Source organism: Balaenoptera borealis (genome assembly GCF_965194805.1).
Source record: "Balaenoptera borealis genome assembly, chromosome: 1".
Classification (NCBI taxonomy): domain Eukaryota; kingdom Metazoa; phylum Chordata; class Mammalia; order Artiodactyla; family Balaenopteridae; genus Balaenoptera; species Balaenoptera borealis.
The window spans coordinates 10,031,323-10,051,127 of record NC_138860.1 but is presented as its reverse complement, the minus strand read 5'-3'; the positions used below and the strand labels follow the sequence as shown (position 1 = coordinate 10,051,127).

The following is a 19,805-nucleotide window of genomic DNA, read 5'->3' as shown; positions in this document are numbered from 1 at the left end:
AGCATACTGTCTAAAAATCAATTGATTGAAAATTAATGTACATATGACATTTCTGAATTTCCTGTAGCCTTACATTTCCTGTAAGTAAAGCCTAAGCACCAATGATCAGAAGATTAAAAGGCTCAAGTAGTCAAAGTGATAAATTCAATGGAAGACATTGCTACTGTCTGATTCCCAGCAGTGCACATATTTGATGACTTCCTGCCTACTTTATAATAGTGAAAAGAGAGTTCTTCCAGCAGTAATCTGCAAATTAAGAGCAACACATTCAGCCTGTCAAAAAATTAAATGGTTGAATATCATGAAGTACTTAGTCAGATATTTTACTAATATTTGCCACAAAGAGTGAATAGCTTTTCATTGTCTTTTTTTCCTTCTCCATTCTAGGAAAGGAAATTTTCCATTCTAGGAAAGGAAACTTTTTTTTAACATTTAAAAGTTAAAATATATATGGATATATACGCATATATATATGTATATACACACACACACATAGAGTATTCGTGAAGGCAAATTATTTTGCAAGGGGAAATATGTGATTAAGAAAAAAAATAAAAATAATCTTTTTATGTATTGAGGAAGAAAGTTGATTGGCTTGGTGAGAATTTTATTTGCCGTTTTCCTTTTTTTTTCTGGATAACTGATAAGTAGGATGGGTCAAGTCATCCCTAGTAGGAATTTGAATCTGGCTGAAATAAGAGAATTAAATAAACTTTAATTTATATCATGGCTTAGATAATTGATTCTAGTAATATATTATAAAAGAAATGAAACCACTGTCTTATAAAATAGTACAGGATATTGTATGCTATGCTTGAAATGTATTTGGATGTAACAGAGTTTCAGTTTAGACATACATAGCTCAAATTTGTGTTTCATCCTTTCTTTTTAGAAATTAGTGCCCTCAAATACAAGGAGCACCTTAGTAACTTCTTTCTATTGTATATTTTAAAATTACAACGTACAGAGAATTATTCTTCTCATTATGTCAAAATTCCGCTAACCAGGCTGTGGTACTCCCTACTAAAATGTCTTGAATATTTTGTTAGGCCACAAAAAATGAACAAAATATTTTTAGCCAAAGATGTACGTAGATTCCAGTTGAAATATTCTTTTAAAAACTATAATGCTTAGTTTTATTAATATCTCCCATGACTGCTATCCTGTCCTACCTATTTTTGTATTGAATACTAAACTCTATCAGATAGTGAGCAAAGGGAAGTTTAGCTCATTGGAAAAGTCAGATGTTGTGTGTACAAGATGCCAACACAGAAATTTGAAACACGAAGGTAAAAAAGTCATTTCAATGGTTACTTTTCTCTGTGTTGTCAGCTAAAGAAAACTCACAAGGAATCAATTAATAACAGATATTATGAAGACTATGAGATTATAATGTGGCAGTCAATACTTTTTACCAAAGAAAAAAGAGCTGATCTTTCGATTTGGAGAATACATTTAGCTTTACTCATTTCTATTATATATTCAAATTTAATTCTAAGTAATTAATTTAGGTATATGAATCCATTAAAATATAAAATGGTATTTAACTTTTAAAACATAAAAGACCATTTCGCTTGCTTCAAAAGCTTGTAAACTTCTAAATATTTCACTTTATCGAGGCAGATGTTTCTTTGACTATCTCAGTGACTTGGTATTCTAAGATAACAAAAAGTACACTTAGGACATACAATCATGAGATGTGACTAGCAAGTAATGTGACTGATTTGTCAACAAGCATACTAAGAACTAAACATCCAAACGAACGTTACATTTCGAAGCAGCCACTATGGGAGATCAGACACATTTCAGTGGTGCTGCCACTGAGCAACACATTTCAAACATCTCCTTTAGAATGTTCTCAGAAATAATTTATGAAGCATACAAAGCTCAGGCTCATTGCTTTATAAATTGCACCTCATATAGCAGCGATTTGAAGCAAAGCAGAATTGAAATATGTAATTTTCTCTTCTCTTTTATTTACAAAAAGAAACAAATGTTAAATTATTAAGCCCCCAAATAAACTGCTTTTATAAGCCTGTTATTTCAATCTAGAAAGACAATTGTAAAAATAATAATAAAAATCATGATCCTTCTTTTCCCCTTAGAATTTGAATAGGGACATAATATGGACCCGTAATCAGTGCCTCACTCATGAACCTCAAGCTTGATGGTCTTGTTTGTTCTTCCAGTGACCACCTTGGCAAATTCCGGTATTTTATTTCCCCTCATTCTTCTCGACCTCCTGACATTCTTGATCATCCTTGTTTCGCCCCAACATGCTGTGAACAGCGTTCTTAAAGGAAATTCCATACCACTCTGTGTCCTTAGTCTTTCTCTGACTTACTGTGCTGTGTCCTCTTCCCCCGTTCATGTAAGCGTTGCTCTACATACAGAGTTACAAACGTACTTAAATATTTATTGACTAAATAAACAGTTAAGCCCTCGGTTCTCTGCTCTGTTTTTCTGTGCTGTTTCCCTTGTTAAACGAAATGTTACATGTTTAACTGTCACCGCTTCTCAGATATCAAGTCCCACTATTCAAGCTCGCTCCATCCATATCACTTTCTAGATATGCAACCTTGATCAGGTTACTTAACCTGAGTCTCAGTTTCCTCATGTGCAAAATGAGGATGAAATTCTTGTCTACCTCACAGAACTATGACCAGAGAAGGAACACTTGGGAAGTTTCTGATACATTTCAAGTGTTCAATTATTTCAACTGTTATTGTTTTTTCCCCCAATACTTCATGACATCCTCACTTGGATGTCACACAATCAATTCAGCATATTTTTTAAAAATATAAACATCGTCTAGAACTTGCACCAAAATAAAATGTTATTCTTTCACTTAAATTATGCAAGTACTAGAATTAAATTCTTATTTAATTATTTTTCTCCTACCTTTAGTAGTGAAGGGTAGACAGCAATAGTTTTCTTAAGTTAATAGAGAGGCTTCATACAGATGTAAATGCTCTGTGTTGTCTTGGGGTATGCTGTCAAAATGCTGTGACCTCCAATTGACAGGAAAGTTAATCAAAACTGTGTCAACATACTGTGTACCCCTAAACTTTCTTATCCTACTGACTTCCCCAAACTTGCTTTTCTTTTGTTATTACCGTGATCACACGTGGGAAGACCATTCTTTCGGGCATTGGGTTTGAAATCTGGTCCTTTGACCCGCTCTGTCCCGTCCCTTCTTCACAGGCACCACATTACTGATGCTCACTTTTCCATCCCTCTACCATCGCCCTTGTCCAAACCCTTGGCATCTCATTCGTAGACCACTATGCTATACTTCTAACTCGCCCACCTGCCTTTATCCTCACATTCTATCAATTCATTCCACACACACTCATCATGTTAATTTTCCAAAATCAGTTTCATACTGTCTGAATAAAGTTTTATCATGCACATCATTTTGTACACCTTATACAATTTATTATACAATGTAAACACTCAAATTTGTAGAATAAATCTCATCTCCTTACACAGAAACCCCCATTGATTGCATGATGGTAGTATTGCCCTAAGAGTCCCATACTGCATCTTAACTATAGTTCTGTGAATGTCAAATAAGGGCAAAGGATATGAAACGAACATGTACAAATACCATATGTAAGACTCCTTGGCTTAGTATATTTTCATTTTAGTCTCACACAGTAACCTGTGATAAAGGTACTATCTCCATTTCAGTAGCAAAGAAGCTCAGAGACATCAAGATTACTGTTCAGCAGGAAGGAACCACACTTAGATATGAAGTCACTGTTCTGGCCTCAAAATGTATGCCTATTTTATTCCATTCCTACCTTCTTTTAAGCAGTGTTTTAAAGACAGAGTTCCTTGGATACGTTAGTTTCCTATTGCTTCTGTAACAAACGACCACAAATTGAGAGGTTTAGAACAATACAAATTTGTTATCTTAGAGTCCAGGAGGTCAGAAACCCAAAATCAGTTTTCCTGGACTAAAATCAAAGTGTTGGCAGAGCTGGTTGCTTCTGGAGGCTCTGAGAGGAAAATCTGTTTCACTGCCTTTTTCAGCTCCTAGAGGCTACCTGTATTCTTTGGCTCTTGCCCCCTCCTCACATCACACCAATCTCTTGCTTCTGTCCTCACATATTTTATGACTGGTTTGAACCCTCCTGCCCCTCTCTTGTAAGGACTCTTGTAATCACCCTAGGCCCACCTGGCTAATCTAGAATCATTGACCTCCTTTTGCCATGTAGGGTCACATACTCACAGGTTCCAGGCATTAGGACATGGACCTCTTTGGGGGCCATCATTCAGCCTATTACACTAGGCATGAGCTCTGATAACAGAGCCTGAATCCCCTGAAACCAAGAGCTGGTGATAATTAGATGTCCTAGCAATACCTATACATGGCAATCTTTTGTCAAGAGGTATGGAACATAATCAAGAATCATTTACCTAAGAAGACAATTTATTTACTCACCTGCTCATTTATTCTGAACTTTCAGGTTGGTAAATAAAATTCAATTTTGTTCTTCCTGAACAATTAAAAGAAGCTTGAGAGGAACGGGAAGGACACATTAAATAACAATTGTACGTGTGGAAGGACTTATGAGAAAGAGTATACTTGCAACTGCATTGAACTCAAAATAGAAATGTCAATTTTTTTAAGTTTAAATGTAAAATCATTCTACTCCTGACTCATATTTCTTACAGACTTAGCATGTTTTTTACCATGAGGGTCTTTAAATTTGGACAGTTTATTTTTCAAAATGTACTGTGTTCAAGCATATATTATAAAGTTAGTACTTCATTATTCCCCATCAGCAAAACAACAATTCTAAATATGTTTAATGATTCTGTTTTTGCATATCATAAGAACACTACTTAATGGTGCTTGAATTAACCAAATAAATGGAACTAACTGATGGCATCCCTTCTTAATGATACTGACTTTTTAGGCCATCTCTTCTGCTTCGATCAGTCTCATTAGTCCAGGGCCACTTGCCTAGGACATGCCCTCTGGCATTTCTGTAGATCAACGAAATGGGGACGCTTCCATGCTAACTCAGGGACAAGCAGCTTTTCTGTGGTCTTCTGACTTTTTTTTATAAGATATTTTGATGTGGACCTTTTATTTTTTTAAAGTCTTTATTGAATTTGTTACAATATTGCTTCGTTTTATGTTTCGGTTTTTTGGCCGTGAGGCATGTGGGATCTTAACTCCCAGACCAGGGATCGAACCCGCACCCCCTGCACTGGAAAGTGAAGTCTTAACCACTGGACCACCAGGGAAGTCCCTGACTCCTTTATTTCTTCTACCCTGAAAATCGTCAGTCTTTCAGGAGTGTTTAATTTACATTAAGGGTCATAAATATACACTGGTAGAATTTTGCTACCGAAGAACTCTGTCATATTGACAAAAAAGCTTGATGAAGCATGTACAAAACTTTTACTACAAATAAAAATACCAATATAAGTCCTTTATCTTGATAAACATATTTAAGTATCATTATCTCAAGCATCAGCACTGTATAAAGAAATATTGGCACAAAATGCATGGTTAAAATAAATTGAGAAATGCATGTTACTAAACTATAATAAATCCACAATTTTTTAAAAAGTGTGATGCCTTGTGTTAGAGTATTTTAGTCCATGAATAAAGCTGTAAAAATCCTTAAACATATATACTTAAAATAAGAGTACTAAAAAAGAAAGTCTTCCTCAGACTTTCTGAAAATCAAAGAACAAAGGAAAATGACCTTTTAGACAGACTAAAGACCTAAAGGTGAATATTGAATTATATCTATATGCTTTTTCCTGAGTTGATTTAACCTCATGTGAACAATAGTTGTCTTGTAAACAGATGTATACGAACTTTAGAAAACAAACTTTCAAATGGAATTTATTTCAGTTATGCCACAGACTTGAGGAAATGTCACACTTATTCCAAGAGTTATTTGTTACTTACAAGTTTAAGTGTTCTGACCAGTGAAAAGTTAACAGCAAAATGAAAAAAGCTGAGAATAGCATGATTTAAAGAATGCCAATTTGTAACCCAGGGGATAGGTATTTGCATACTAATTGTAATGTTCCTGCTGTCACATTCCCTTCAGCTTGAAGATCAGTCAGAAAGAGAAATTCAGCATCATCTGTGACAGACAGAGAGTGGAACAAAAAATGCCAGTGAAGTGAGTTGCTGTTTAAAGCTATTTTTGTCTCAGAAGATGTACAAATGAAAACACTTGAGTCTTCATTAGTCTCAATGTTTTGTTTCCTTCATTTATGATAAATATGCTAATTGTTGTCTTTCCTCCTGATTTTTTTCTCCTTTCTCCACTGATTTCTTCTTTTCTAAAATCTGTCCACAATGCATGGCTTGCCTGTACAGTTAATTCTTTATACTTGCTAAGATAAAGAAAGGCTACAAAGTGGAGAAAACCCACTGAGCTCCCTTTATGTGAAGCTTTCCCAAATTATTAAATGTTCAGGTTAAAGACATAAGGTATATATGATCCTTGCAAAAACTATTCGTTGTTGCAACATGGATTGAGAAATTTGAACATAGATATTAACTGCTGGGTAAGGCAGCAGCTGTCACTTCCTGGAGCACGCAGGCTCCTTGCGTGAATCTCTCACTCTCCAGCAAACCGCTAATTGAGTGTGGAGAGCTCAGTTGTCAGAGCCCACATTTTTAAATGCAATACAACTGGTTCTAGCGGGCACAATTAGCAAGACAACTGGTAGCTTTCACGCAGTTCCCATCTGGCCCGGCTCTTCTCCGGACACATAATATGGGGACTGCTGGCCTTGATGGCACTCGTTTAATGAAGGAAATCAGCCAAAGCCCCATGAAACACTAAGTGTGATTTTGGCTCCAGATACACAAGTGAATTTTCATGGCAAGTCAAGTCATACACACACACAAAAATTACCCCGACTATGCACCACAATTTAAGAGGAAATATATGCGAACACACAATGGAGAAGAGCCAGACAAAATCTTTATAAAGTTCCAACTAAAATCCAAATAAAAGGGAAAAAAAGAAAAGTGAGAGAGAGAGAGAGGAGGGAGGGAGAAGTACACTGTCCATTTATTTAAGGTAGCACTTGTCAAGTAAATTCAACCCAGTCAGTCCATTTTTAAATCAGCCACCCCCTCTATCCCCCAATTTTAATTCAATACATTTTTCTTAACATTTATATAGTTGCGTTTCTAAAAATTTTAAACCTATTTGTCAGTCACATCTAACATAAGAAATGTCCTATTTTCGTTTGATAATGTACAAAATTGAAGAATCACTGTCTTCTGAAAACTTTCTATTGAGTAGAAATTACTACAATTTAACTGTTATTTAGAGGAAATATTTGTGTGGTGTGTAATAAACTCTATTACAGGAAAAACACCCTAAAATTTATTTGAAACATTTATTACAGATGTTCCAAAACATGAACAAAGTATAAGCATATGTATATTGACTCATCCATTCCAGGAAGAATTGTAAAAAGAGTTTGGGTTACAAGCAGATACACCTGTGTTTGAACTCTAACTGCCTATTAATATATGTGTGATATTACACCAGTTATTAACATCTGTGTCTTCTTACTCATTGGTAACATGGGATTAAAACAGACTGTCATTTTGAAGATTAAATGAGGTAAAGTATGTGACATGATTAGCACAATGTGGTATAGATTGTAAACATTCAGTACATTGCTTTTCATTTTAGTGCTATTATAAAAATTGTCTTTTGGTTTATTCATATATAGAAATTACTCTTCCAAAGAATTACAATCAACCTCAAATTTAAAAATTTGAACAGCAAATTAATACTGTTTCTTAAAATAGTTGCATTTCACCTAACTTCTGAAAAATGAATACTGCCTTACAACCAACCCTTCCATCATATCAGGTAGTCAAAATTGAACCTCTCAAGTCAAATTTGAAATCTATTAGAAAACAGTGAGCTGAGGGCATTCCAGGCATTATCACACACCAGCAGGGGTATTTCTTCAGAGGGTTGAAGGACAACTTTTTCCTTTACAACAATGTATTTGGTGGACCTTAAATATTACTAGAAATCCTAGTATCTCCACTGATATTCTATATCTATAGAATATCTATAATATTTTAGTATATCTCCCTAATTCAAAACATTAGGAATTTTCTTTTGTCCTTGGTTCTACACCATCTCCCAGACTTTGCTCTCTTTTTTCTGTTTTTACTGCGTCCCTACATTAATGATGACACTAAGAATAGCTACCACTCATTTGAACACTTCCATTTCAAAAAGACTCCTTTACATCCAACAAGTCCTTCACTGAATATTCCTTTTGCTTTTGGCTTAAGCAAACTCTGGCTCTCCCTGAAGGACATGGTTTGCTTTGATGCCTTCAGAATGGATGTTGTCCATTTCCTCCAATTTCACACGCTCAGGGCTGAGAGTGAGGTCCCTGGTCTGTCGCTGCCTAGTGATGCTTTTGCGTCATTTCTCCTCTTTCCCCACCCAAAACACACTTTGAAGTTAACACAATTCAACTACACCTTTAGTAACCTTCTTATCACGGTCATCTACCAGCATCTTGAAAGCCACTGCACTGCTTCCATTGAAGGCTTTAATGCCTGCCACTATTTCGGGTTTGGCCATTCAGTCATTATTTATTTACATGTCCAACAAATAATTCTTGAACCAGACACACTGTTCTTGGTGCTGGATAATAACATATTTTCCTGTCATCAGACAACTTACATACAAATGGGGGAGTACATGTTCATTCTTGAATGATTCTGCCTAGATTCTATTTCTCAGGGTTTTTCTTTGATGGCTGTTCCTTATTCAAAATGGGTGTACTGTGTGGCCAGACTAGGGATCAAAACTCTCTGCCCTCTTCATTAACATACATTCCACAGGTACCAAGTAGAAATTTGAGTACCATGCTAACCACCAAATTTCAATCTACAAATACACACAACATTTTAAACATGTGCATTTTAAGCAATCATATAATTTTAGCACTATTTGATAGAATTCCTAATATTTGACAGAAGACCTAATATTTGACTCATATGAAATATAATGTAAGCATTTTACAGTAACAGTTTTCATAGTGCACACAAGCTCTTCTACAGAAAATTAGATCTTATGTCGGGTCCCATTCTGCATTTATGAAAGACGGAAATGCAACCTAAATCTTTTAAAATGTCCATTTGAATGAAAAAAAACACCATTTCAAAATGGCTTCACAGGAAACCTTGTGTCCCCAAGATTTAGTAGATCAAGGGAGACAGGAAAATCAGCTGCCTGCTATTGGGGAAGAAAGTAAAAGAAATGGGAGATAGGAAATAAAAGTAACGGGAGATAGCAAGATGAGTTCCCTGTCAACATAGCCTCCCCATGTAGCCTCTACAAGGACAGACATTACTATCTGAAAATATAACTAAAACTGCAATAGCAGAAGGGAGCAGAGTCACTCCTAACACAAATGATGAAAACTGCAGCAAATCACACAAAGTAATAGAATAAAAAAGCTTAGAGATCGAGCCACACTAGCATATTTAAGATTAGTCACCTTGATATGCAAATGTAAAAGTTTATAAGAATGACTGGGTGGGAGACTCTATTTTATTATCAATCATTTTAATAGAAACCTTCAATTAGACCATTCCTTTCCATAACGAAGTCATTTGCACATCACAGCTACATTATCCAAATTTTTTCTTCTGGGTAGCTGATGCTTTCTATGGATGGGGGCTTATTTCATCAGGATCTTTGTTTATTAAGGGGACTAATGCATGATATCTTTACATCTCAGAAAGTTTATATCTCAAGTCTGATTTATTATGCCTACAGCACATCCCCAAAAGTATACCTTCTTTAGAAGACTTAAGTCAATAAATTTTTTGACTGCTTTGGAAAAGATATTACTCTGTCCTGGCTGATTCCTAGATTTAAATAAATCAACCCAGAACTGGAAGCATACCAGTCTAAAGAGAAATAAAGGCTGTCTCAGAGTAGGGTAAAGACTTCTTACAATACTATAAATAAACATTTTTAAAATCATCACATGTTAGAAATCCTTAATCAAAACTTTAAAAAAACTTTTTTAAGATGCATAATTATGAAATGGACAATTTTGTATACTGTGAAAACTTAGAAAATAGTTCATTCATCATTATTGCTATCATTATAACTCTTCAGGAATAGACTAGTGTAATGCCATATAAATTAACAATTAATATAGCTGAGAAGAAATTCACAAGGCTATGTAGAACAATGAGCAATCTCTCGTGCCTTTATTATAATTCAAGAATTTGTAAGTACTATTAACACTGTTGGCTAGATTAATAATTTGCTGATGTCAAATTACATCCCACTTTGCTTTGCTATTGCTCTCTACTGTGGAAAACATTATATAATTCTTGTTGACCTTTTGCAGTTTAATTCATGAAGCAAAGCTCATTTAAATGATATAATTCAACAAATACACATAACTCAAATATTACTATAGGTTATAGAAGAAAAGATCACAATGCTATTGTCAAGGGTAGATGCTGTTTCCACAGGTCACCAACTACAGAAACAACAGTGTGGTCTGAAAATATGGACACACTTTTAACCAACCAAGGTAAGATCCAACTAATAATAGGTTTAAAAATACCATGATTAAAATAAAATCATTAAATTCTGAAAGTTGTAGTCATGTTACACAGTATGAGTTTGATCAATATTTGAAGAATGAGATTCCCAAAAGTCACACAAATTTATACAGGCCCAAAGTTTAAACAGAATTAGGTTGGGTCCAAAATAAGACAAGATGATAGAAATTCCAAACGTTAAAACAAAAAGAAAATCCCAAATAGGAAGTGATAAAGTTGTCATTTTCTTAGACTCATTATCATTTGATGTATATCATGACTACCTTTGTTACAAATTGAAAGACACATACAGACTATTGAAGAGTTGAAAATTTAAATAAATCACTTGTTTTTTATGTCCTGCAGGCTAAAATAAAGTTTTTTAAGTATCAATATTTATTTCCATTGAGTTCTTACTTTAGTGAATACAAAAACATATTTAAATGTGTGTGTATATATTAATATGTACATTTTGGATATATATTTGTAATTAATATGATGGCTTAATAAGGTAATTTTGGTCAATTATAAATAAAACATCCAAGAATTTAATACAAAATAGTCATTTACAAAGATATGTAGAATTCTGCTTTTGTTATACATAATCCTGCTTTGCAGTATTTCTGTTTCATATGGGATAGAAATGACATTATAGAGACATACATAGAAAATGTCTGAAATGCAGTATTGTTTGTTCTAATCAAATGGCACTTCCAGTTTAAATTTATAAAGTAAATATCAGAATATTAGAAAAGTTTAAAACGTGGTAAAGCTGAATAAATTCTTCATGGCTGTTTATTTATATACACAATTAGACTGAAATAGATGAAATTACACTTTCATTTTGTGATTCTCAAATAACTAATTCCCAAAGCATAGACATAAAAAAATCCACAATACACCTAGAATCCAACTAAGGACATATATCAAAGATGTCAGGGATATGGAATTGCATTTTTCTAAGCTCCGAATGGCGTGTCTCTTTTTTCCTTAAATACGTAACCAGCGGGACAGATCAGGTTTGCTAAGAGCCTCAGGAAGGTATCTCTGCAGGTGGAGAGTTGGCTGGGACGGCACCGCAGAACAGAGACATGGAAGGTGTTAGATGAAGGCAAATGCTTCCACCTGCAAACCTCCGGGGATTTTGTACCTCATGCCCACATAAAGCAGAAAAGTCATAGATTCATCTGCAAAGCTGTTTGGTTTTTGCTTTTTATGAAACCAGAGAAATAGCTCCCATGCTTTTTCATGCTTTAAACGGTTAAACGACTTACCATATGACCTCCTTGTCTTGTGACCTGAGGATATGTCTCGCATGTATTAGTGTGGCTTCCGCCACCTATTGCTGACCTGTTCTACCCATCAGCCCCTGTTGTGCCTAAGCAGTAGCCATTCCCTCCTGTAGAGAGTCCTCAGATGACATGATAGTGATTGTATGTACCATATTATTCCAAAGTCACTCGACATCCTATGAACATTCAAATTGTATGTATAGAGTAGACGAGTAGTTCAACAATAGTGTGTCCAAGACAGAGATAACTAGCCCCAGTTTTAGTTGTTTATTCTGTTCCCTTGTGTCCAAACAGACCAATAGGAGGAGAAAAGAAGGAAATGGTTGTTAGTTTGATGTAGCCCTTCATTAAAATAGCAGGAGGGAAGAAAATAACAATAGTTTCTTGATCTCTAACTTCCTGTCTCTGGGATGCATTTAGATAACCCTCATTGGGGAAAAGCTCCATATGCCTTAATGACACACAAATAAAATAGTGCCAGGCATGAATCTACAATATTCTTTTAGTATTATTGCTCAATCTCCTATATAAAATAGATCGTAGTCTAAAATCTGCTTAGACCTGTCAAATTCACCATTGTTTGGACCTCATGGAAAATTTTAACTGTGTTACTAAGAGGGTTTTTATAACCCAAATATGTGTCACAGAATCTCAGAAGCTTCTCAGATGTATTTCTAAATGCAAGAAATGTGCAGTTAATTGAATTTTTTATAGTGCTCACATATTAACAACATCCACACTCTCCAATATTTCTACTGAGAATTCTCATTGGTACCTGACGACCCTTTGCAGTGACCTGTTACTTCAACTCTATTTCAAATAATTAAAAACTTGTTAAATCTATTTTTAATAGTGTTTTTAGACACTTTAATCTTGCTCCATGAAGCCCTTTTCTATTTTCTCTCACTAACCTTCACTTTCCTTCCAACCTGCAGCAACCTACGAACAGCTAACTTAGGCCCCTTTTCCATACAGTTTTCTCTGATATTTTCTTTTATGCTGGTCAATTTTTCCTTTCCCCCGATTCTCCATCAATTTATTTCTCCCTGCTTTGCGACCTGAAGGGTCAGCCCTTCAGCACGCAGTCAGGGAGGAGCGGCTTTGAGCGCAGGCACGGGGGCCCCCATGGCAGGTGGAGGAGAAACCCACCAACGCATAGGAAGGCAAATTCCTCTGAGCCACAAATGCGCCAAAGGGTGTTTCCTCCTCGGAGAAACACAGTCTCACTTATGATCAGACACTGCCATCAGAAGGTGCCAACTGAAACTGAGTAACACGAACTGAAAGGACTGGCTTAGTTCAGGCAACTCTGGGAATTTGACAGTAATCTTTCTAACCTGCTACCTCTGTAGAGGCCCACTCTTAACCATCCTCGGCCTTAAAGGATTTATTAGAAGCATTACCTTCCCAAAGAAGCTCTAGGTGTGCCAAAGAAGACTTCGGGGTACATTTTACTGTGGAAACTAGAGAAAGGAAGAGTCTAAACAGGTAGTCACAAACTTTATTTATGAATGCAAGGAATAATAAATGTGTAAATTTGGCTGAAAATAAGATAATGGGAAGAGGTGGGACCTATGGGAATCCCAGACTTCAAGCACTACCTGTTATTATTCAATTTAAAAATGCTAATTGTAGGGCTTCCCTGGTGGCACAGTGGTTGAGAATCTGCCTGCCAATGCAGGGGACACGGGTTCGAGCCCTGGTCTGGGAAGATCCCACATGCCGCGGAGCAGCTGGGCCCGTGAGCCACAACTACTGAGCCTGCGCATCTGGAGCCCGTGCTCCGCAACAAGAGAGGCCACGATAGTGAGAGGCCCGCGCACCGCGATGAAGAGTGGCCCCCATTTGCCGCAACCGGAGAGAGCCCTCGCACAGAAACAAAGACCCAACACAGTCATAAAAAAAAAAAAAAAAAAAAGCTAATTGTAGAAATGCAGATTTAAATATTTTATGTTTATGACTACTGATCCAAAATAAAGTTTTCTAAAGTTAAAAACTAAAATATATACATGTTATATTTAGAGGGATGATAAATATTTGCCACTGAATCCTCAAATGCTCACCCTACACAACGTACTTGTTTTGGTCATACGACTGCACTGTGTGATATACAAATTTTTTCTCATATATCTTACAGCTGGTCTAGATGCTTTTCGAACGTTCCTAAAATCAGAGTTCAGTGAAGAAAACGCTGAGTTCTGGCTTGCCTGTGAAGACTTTAAGAAAACAGAAAGTGCAGGAAAAATTGCTTCCAAAGCCAAGATGATTTATTCTGAATTCATTGACGCTGAAGCCCCTAAAGAGGTGAGTGAAATATTCCACAGTAGTGAATATGTATCTGCTAACAAATCTGCTCCCAGTTGAAAGGCGCGAAGTCCATCTCCAGGGAAATTAAATTGTCACTATGTATTCAAACAGAAAATGTTGGCAAATTCGAAACGAAGTTCCTTACCGTGATCCTCTGGCACTGATTCAGCAAATATTTTTAAGCACCTTCTATGTGCCTAAAGGTTTCTGTTTTCTGAGCACAACACGCAGCCTCTTAAAAACAGTCTAATATGTCAAAAATTAACAGCTCTACAGAAATCCTACTTAAATGTGCTGCTGGATTTCAAAGTCACTTTCATTTTCCCTTTTGTAAACCACGGACGTCAATTTGGAATAAAAATTTTAAAATCAAAAAGGTATGTATGTGAGGGAAAAAACAACGACTAACCAACAGTGTAAATTCTTTATATTTACTACTTTGGAGACCCACAAACAGCATACAATGATGTCTTCCCTTCCAAAAGAGGGGTTTGCTTACCTTTATTTCGTTGATGGGTGTTGGGCTGCACCCCGCTGGCCTACGAGGCCTGCACTTGCCCAGCTTCAAGACCGAAGAAAGAGCCCGGAGTCAGCGAAAGAGTCATCAATAGTTTAATGGATGGCGGAGCTTAAATGTCTGAAGCACGGTCCTGGAGCGACACCTCACCATGTGTTGTGGACGACGGGCAGGACGTGGCGGCCGACGTCGCAGGGGAGTGGGGGTGGGGGGGGGCGGGGGGCGGGGAATAGGGAGGTTCCCATTTATAGGGGGAATTGCCATCAGCTGGGCTCATCGGTTACCAGGGAAACCAGCAGAGGGGGCAGGGCCCTCTTAGCCCCTCTGGCTAAGTACCTTCTCCGGGCAGAGGTCTTCCCTTATTAAACTATCAAAGGGGAGCCATTCTGATATAAAGATTAGATCACTAGCTGGGGCTGAGGGGCAAGTATGTAGAAAGGGCTTTAGAGAGAAACCTGCAATGACTCCAAGAATAGACCCCATAAAGTGTTTTATGTGTGTAACATCTCATTTATATTTGACTTCATTTCCAGAACCAAACCATGATCATCTCTGCACACCCCCTTAATGTTTAACTATATATATATTTTAAAACTTCTTTGATTCCTCACTAAATATAACATATGCAGAGAGTTTTAACGCATAAGCAGCAAACAGGAACCTATATGAAACTACTAGCACCAAACATAAACCACTAGCACAAGTCATCATCTTTCCCTACAGAGTTGAAACACTGATATCCTCCTAAGTGACAGTTACTACATTTTCTAATCCAAAATTAAAATTCATGGTATGAGAAGTTATTGTATTAGCGAGAACAGAGGACAGCATAGATGAAATGCAAACATTTCCGAAAATCTAGGGCATAAAGTTGCCGTATCAACAGTTCAAGTTTTAGATGGACATTAATTACTGTAGCATATATTGGTAAAGTATAACATCACAGACATGTGAAACAATTGAAGCTTAGCCTGAAATTCAAAGGGGGAAAGAGAAAAGAACATAACTCCTGTGGAGCTATTTCAACATTCATTTCCCAGTCACTATCTAAAAATCAATAAATAATTCCGGAAAACTGAAAATGTATTATATAAGATTTGTCAAGTTGATTAATGTCTCATTCCCTAAAAGGCTTTGAAATCAACTCTAGAGGTATCCTATTTACTGTGGTATTGGTTTGAAAGCCAGATGTTTTTCTTCTTTATGAATCCATCTACTGAATGATTATTTTAAGATAACATTCTCAAATATTATGTATAAAAAATCTTCTAGTAAGAAATGTAATCTTTTAATTATAGCTGGATTCAAAGTTACAATATATAATAAATTCTCAACTTGGACAAAATAGTTTTGTTTTTTTTCCTAATCTTCCCTTCCAAAATAAATTTATATGGTAATAATTTTTAAAAAATTGTACAGTTACTATTTTAGGATATAAAACTTTCATACTTTTTAATAATTTGTCCATCTAATTAATTTTTACTACATAAAATATAATTAAATTTATGGCTGCTTTTCAAATAATAGATTATACTGTCTCCTTGAAGTGTCCAAAAAGGTTATTATGGGGTATGACAAAATTCTCATTGAAGACAAAGAAGTGTGTATATACATTTGCAACAGTCATTATCTTTCCAATTATTTGCCATTAATTATTTCCAATTCCAATTACTAAAGTGCATTTGTCTCTTATATACCAATTGCAGTCTTCAAGGTATCTCTCTATAGTCCATCAGTTATACGTTAAATATAATACGACTGTTAGTATGATTCATTAAATGAATTTTTTTTTGAGTGCCTGTTCCCACAATGAAGTCACAGAGTAGAAGGGGAGATTGACATGTGATAAAAAACAGTCAAATACACGATAAGCAATTTAATAATTTAAATAATTAAAGTTTGTTATTAGCACAGTGGGAAAGAGCAATTAGGTCTACCCTGAGGATTTAGGGACGGATTTGCCGGGTGGTTCACATATGAAAAAGGTTATGTCATTAAAAATAAGAAATATTTATCAAGAGAGCAAATGAAAAAAGAATATTTCAAACTGAGGGCACAGTGTGTCGCCTGGATGTACAAAGCTCCCTAGCGTTTTCCAGAAATCACAAGCATTTTGATATTGCTAACGAGAAGCTGGGGGATAAGGCCAGACAGGCAGCAGTAGAGATAAAGAGAGGGTGGGAAGTAGCTTAGATTTATCTAGTAGGCGGGCTTCACATGACAAAGTGATATATTTGATATGGAGGTTGGAAAATATGATTTTCCTAAGTGGAAAATTAATTCAAGAATGAGATTCACATGAAAGTATTCTCCATTTTTCTATATTCAATTATAGTTGTAAAACTGACTCTCGTAAAGAATCAAAATTATAACCAATTTCCTTGCTAGAAAACCCCCTAAAACAGAGAACAATGACAAGGTCACGTTATCCAGATATCTATTAAATCCCATTTAGTTTCTTTTCAACTTTTTATGTCTTTATTTCCTCATCTATAAAATTACAAGCACGACAATAATTTTTAATTGATGCAAATAGACAATTTACAATTAGACTATACTAAATTTACTAAATGATCCCTGTCTATAAATTGATGTTACTAATGGTTCTCAGTTTCCTATTCTAATAGGCAAAACTGCACACAAAAATTGAAATTTCGGGTCTCTATGAGAGATGATAATAATCGCAGTGAACCTCATGCCCTCTCCCTTACAGTGTTACCATCTCTCTGGTTTCTACACTAATCATGTGATGTAGTGGAAAACCTAAAGGTTAGAGATACAGATTCAAATCCTGTAATCTTGTGGTGATCTATTTCACCCCTTTGAGCCTTAGTTTCCACGTCTAAAAACGTATCTATGAAAAAGCATGTAGCCTCCACACAGGAGAGATGAAAATGATGAATGAGATCAAGCGTCTAGTGTTTACATGGGGCAGAACAGTTTTTAAAAAGTTTTAATCCTTTTTTTTTTTTTTAGTTGGAGTATAGTTGCTTTACAATGTTGTGTTAGCTCCTACTGTTAATCCTTTTTTTCTTTACACAAGTCACTATAAGTGCTACTGAATCTACCTGAAAACATCCATTAACTAACTATAAAGAACACTTGAGGAAAAGCCACTTTAAAAGACTTGATAAATGTATATATGTGAACACAAATTAGAAAACATGACAGCCAATCATTAGTTTCAGATAGAAAGAGCTACTCATTGAATGGATTGTACCTAAGTATTTTCAGAAGGTACTGCAGGAAAAAAAAATAAGTGTGAGCCAGATATTTTGACTAAGTGATTTGAAATGAGAAAATTATTAGATAAGCAATATATATTTTAAAGTGCCCTTACTTTGCACACAGTAAGACCTTGTGAGTGGCAAAGAAAAAAAATTCTTAAACTTGTATTTATTCTTCCTTCAATTTGGACCACTAATTTCACAATATTTGGAAATTTTCAAAAAAATTTACTTGGTTTCAAAGAATGTAAATCTTCAAAAAATGGAAATAATATTTTTATATTCAGCTAAGACACTGACATATTTTAAATATTTATGTTTTATTTATATCATTTATATACATTATGTTTGTATCATCACTCCCTTATATTAGAAAGAAAATTGGTTAGGATGGAAAAATATGTGATTAAAGAGAAAACTATGCTGATTGTCATTCTGTGAGATTAGAAAATATTCCAAATCATACTACAGTGTAATGTTTAAAACTTATATAAATTCAACTTCATAGTATGACCAATCCAGGAACAAATACATTGGCAGTTTCTTAAGTAAAAAATGTTAGTACAAAATATTTAATTCCTAAATGTATTTATTAAATGTGAGGACATCATAACATGAAACAGAAGAAACTATAGTCATAAAGGAAAAGATGTCTTAATGGGTTGTGCAGGACACTTTTTAAAATACCTGTGTCTGGATTTTTTGCTTTTATTTTTATTGTAGTACAATGTTATTTATTGACTCGTATTTTTATTTCACATCAATAGTTGCTTATTCTGTGCCTACGATTCACCTTCATTAGATAAATTCCCTCCATTGGAAGGGAAGCTGGGTCTAGGCAAGAGAACAGGTAATAAACACAGAAGTATAATGCAATGTTCTGTGTGAATGAGGCAGCTCGATAAGGAAATGCAAGAAAATAAAACAGGTTGAAACTATGGTTTGGCTCAAAAGAAACTTTCAACCTAATTGGGTTAAAAAATGAAATTTCTAGAACTGATTTCTAGAACTAAATTAAGTTCTAATTTCTAGAACTTTGCTATTTTTTCCTAAGAAAAAAATAGCAAAGTAACAAATGATTAAGTGCAAAAAAAAAAAAAGAAAAGTAACAGGTGAAATTGTTTGCATTATACCTAAAAGGATATAATGATTGAATATTTCTGAGCAGGATATTGAGATAAGGCCTTTATTTTAAATGAGGTTAGTTTTAAACCAAGTCTTGAGGGGAAGAGACAGATATATGAATTCTTGGTAGAGAGAAGCCCATGGGCATCTAGAGGCGTTTCCTGATATTACTGGAACGCCAATTTTGTATCCTCCATTTTGTATTCCTATTTTCTTTGCATTTTTTAAGTGTCACTTCCACAATGTGCTGATGTTATTTTGAGTCTTGGTCCTGCCCCACAAGTGGGTGCTTGCCAACAGTGCCCCCCAACTATTGAATCACCTCCAGATAAAATGCTTGCTTGTTTATTAATTTCCTAAGTTTTTGTACACTAATCAATAGATAGATGTCTATTACATACCAAGCACCTTGCTGGTGCCACTAAGAAAAAGACAGTCTCTGAATAAATAAAGCTAACCATCGTGGTGGGAAAACTGTAGTTAAAAAGATAATTACAATAAACTTTCATGAGTGTTGAGATACAGGTGATGTGGTTGCATGCAACAGGAAAATCCAAGTCTAAGGGATCAGGAAATGTACCTCGAAAGAAGTTAATTAGTAAGCTTTGGTCAGAAATTTGAGTGTAGACGTAAACAAGACAAAATGGGAGGAGGGAAGGATGATAGTAGTGGAAGTGGAGGTCAACCAAAGGACCCACTGGTGCCTGGAAGGCTAGTCCAGTAGTGAAAGAAGC

At 35.4% G+C, this 19,805-nt stretch overlaps 2 protein-coding genes across 2 annotated transcripts in view; one reads left to right on the top strand and one right to left on the bottom strand.

Moving 5' to 3' along the window:
- Positions 1–19,805, bottom strand: part of LOC309630376 (uncharacterized protein) — a gene marked incomplete at its 5' end in the record, with an annotated part of 1,321,579 nt that overhangs the window by 860,276 nt on the left and 441,498 nt on the right. The window lies entirely within an intron of this gene.
- Positions 10,449–19,805, top strand: part of RGS21 (regulator of G protein signaling 21) — a gene marked incomplete at its 5' end in the record, with an annotated part of 26,180 nt that continues 16,823 nt past the window's right edge. Inside the window, 2 exons of the mRNA XM_082360596.1 lie at positions 10,449–10,593; positions 14,033–14,199. Coding sequence (XP_082216722.1) covers positions 10,449–10,593; positions 14,033–14,199 — 312 coding nt within the window. The remainder of the gene's footprint in view (positions 10,594–14,032; positions 14,200–19,805) is intronic.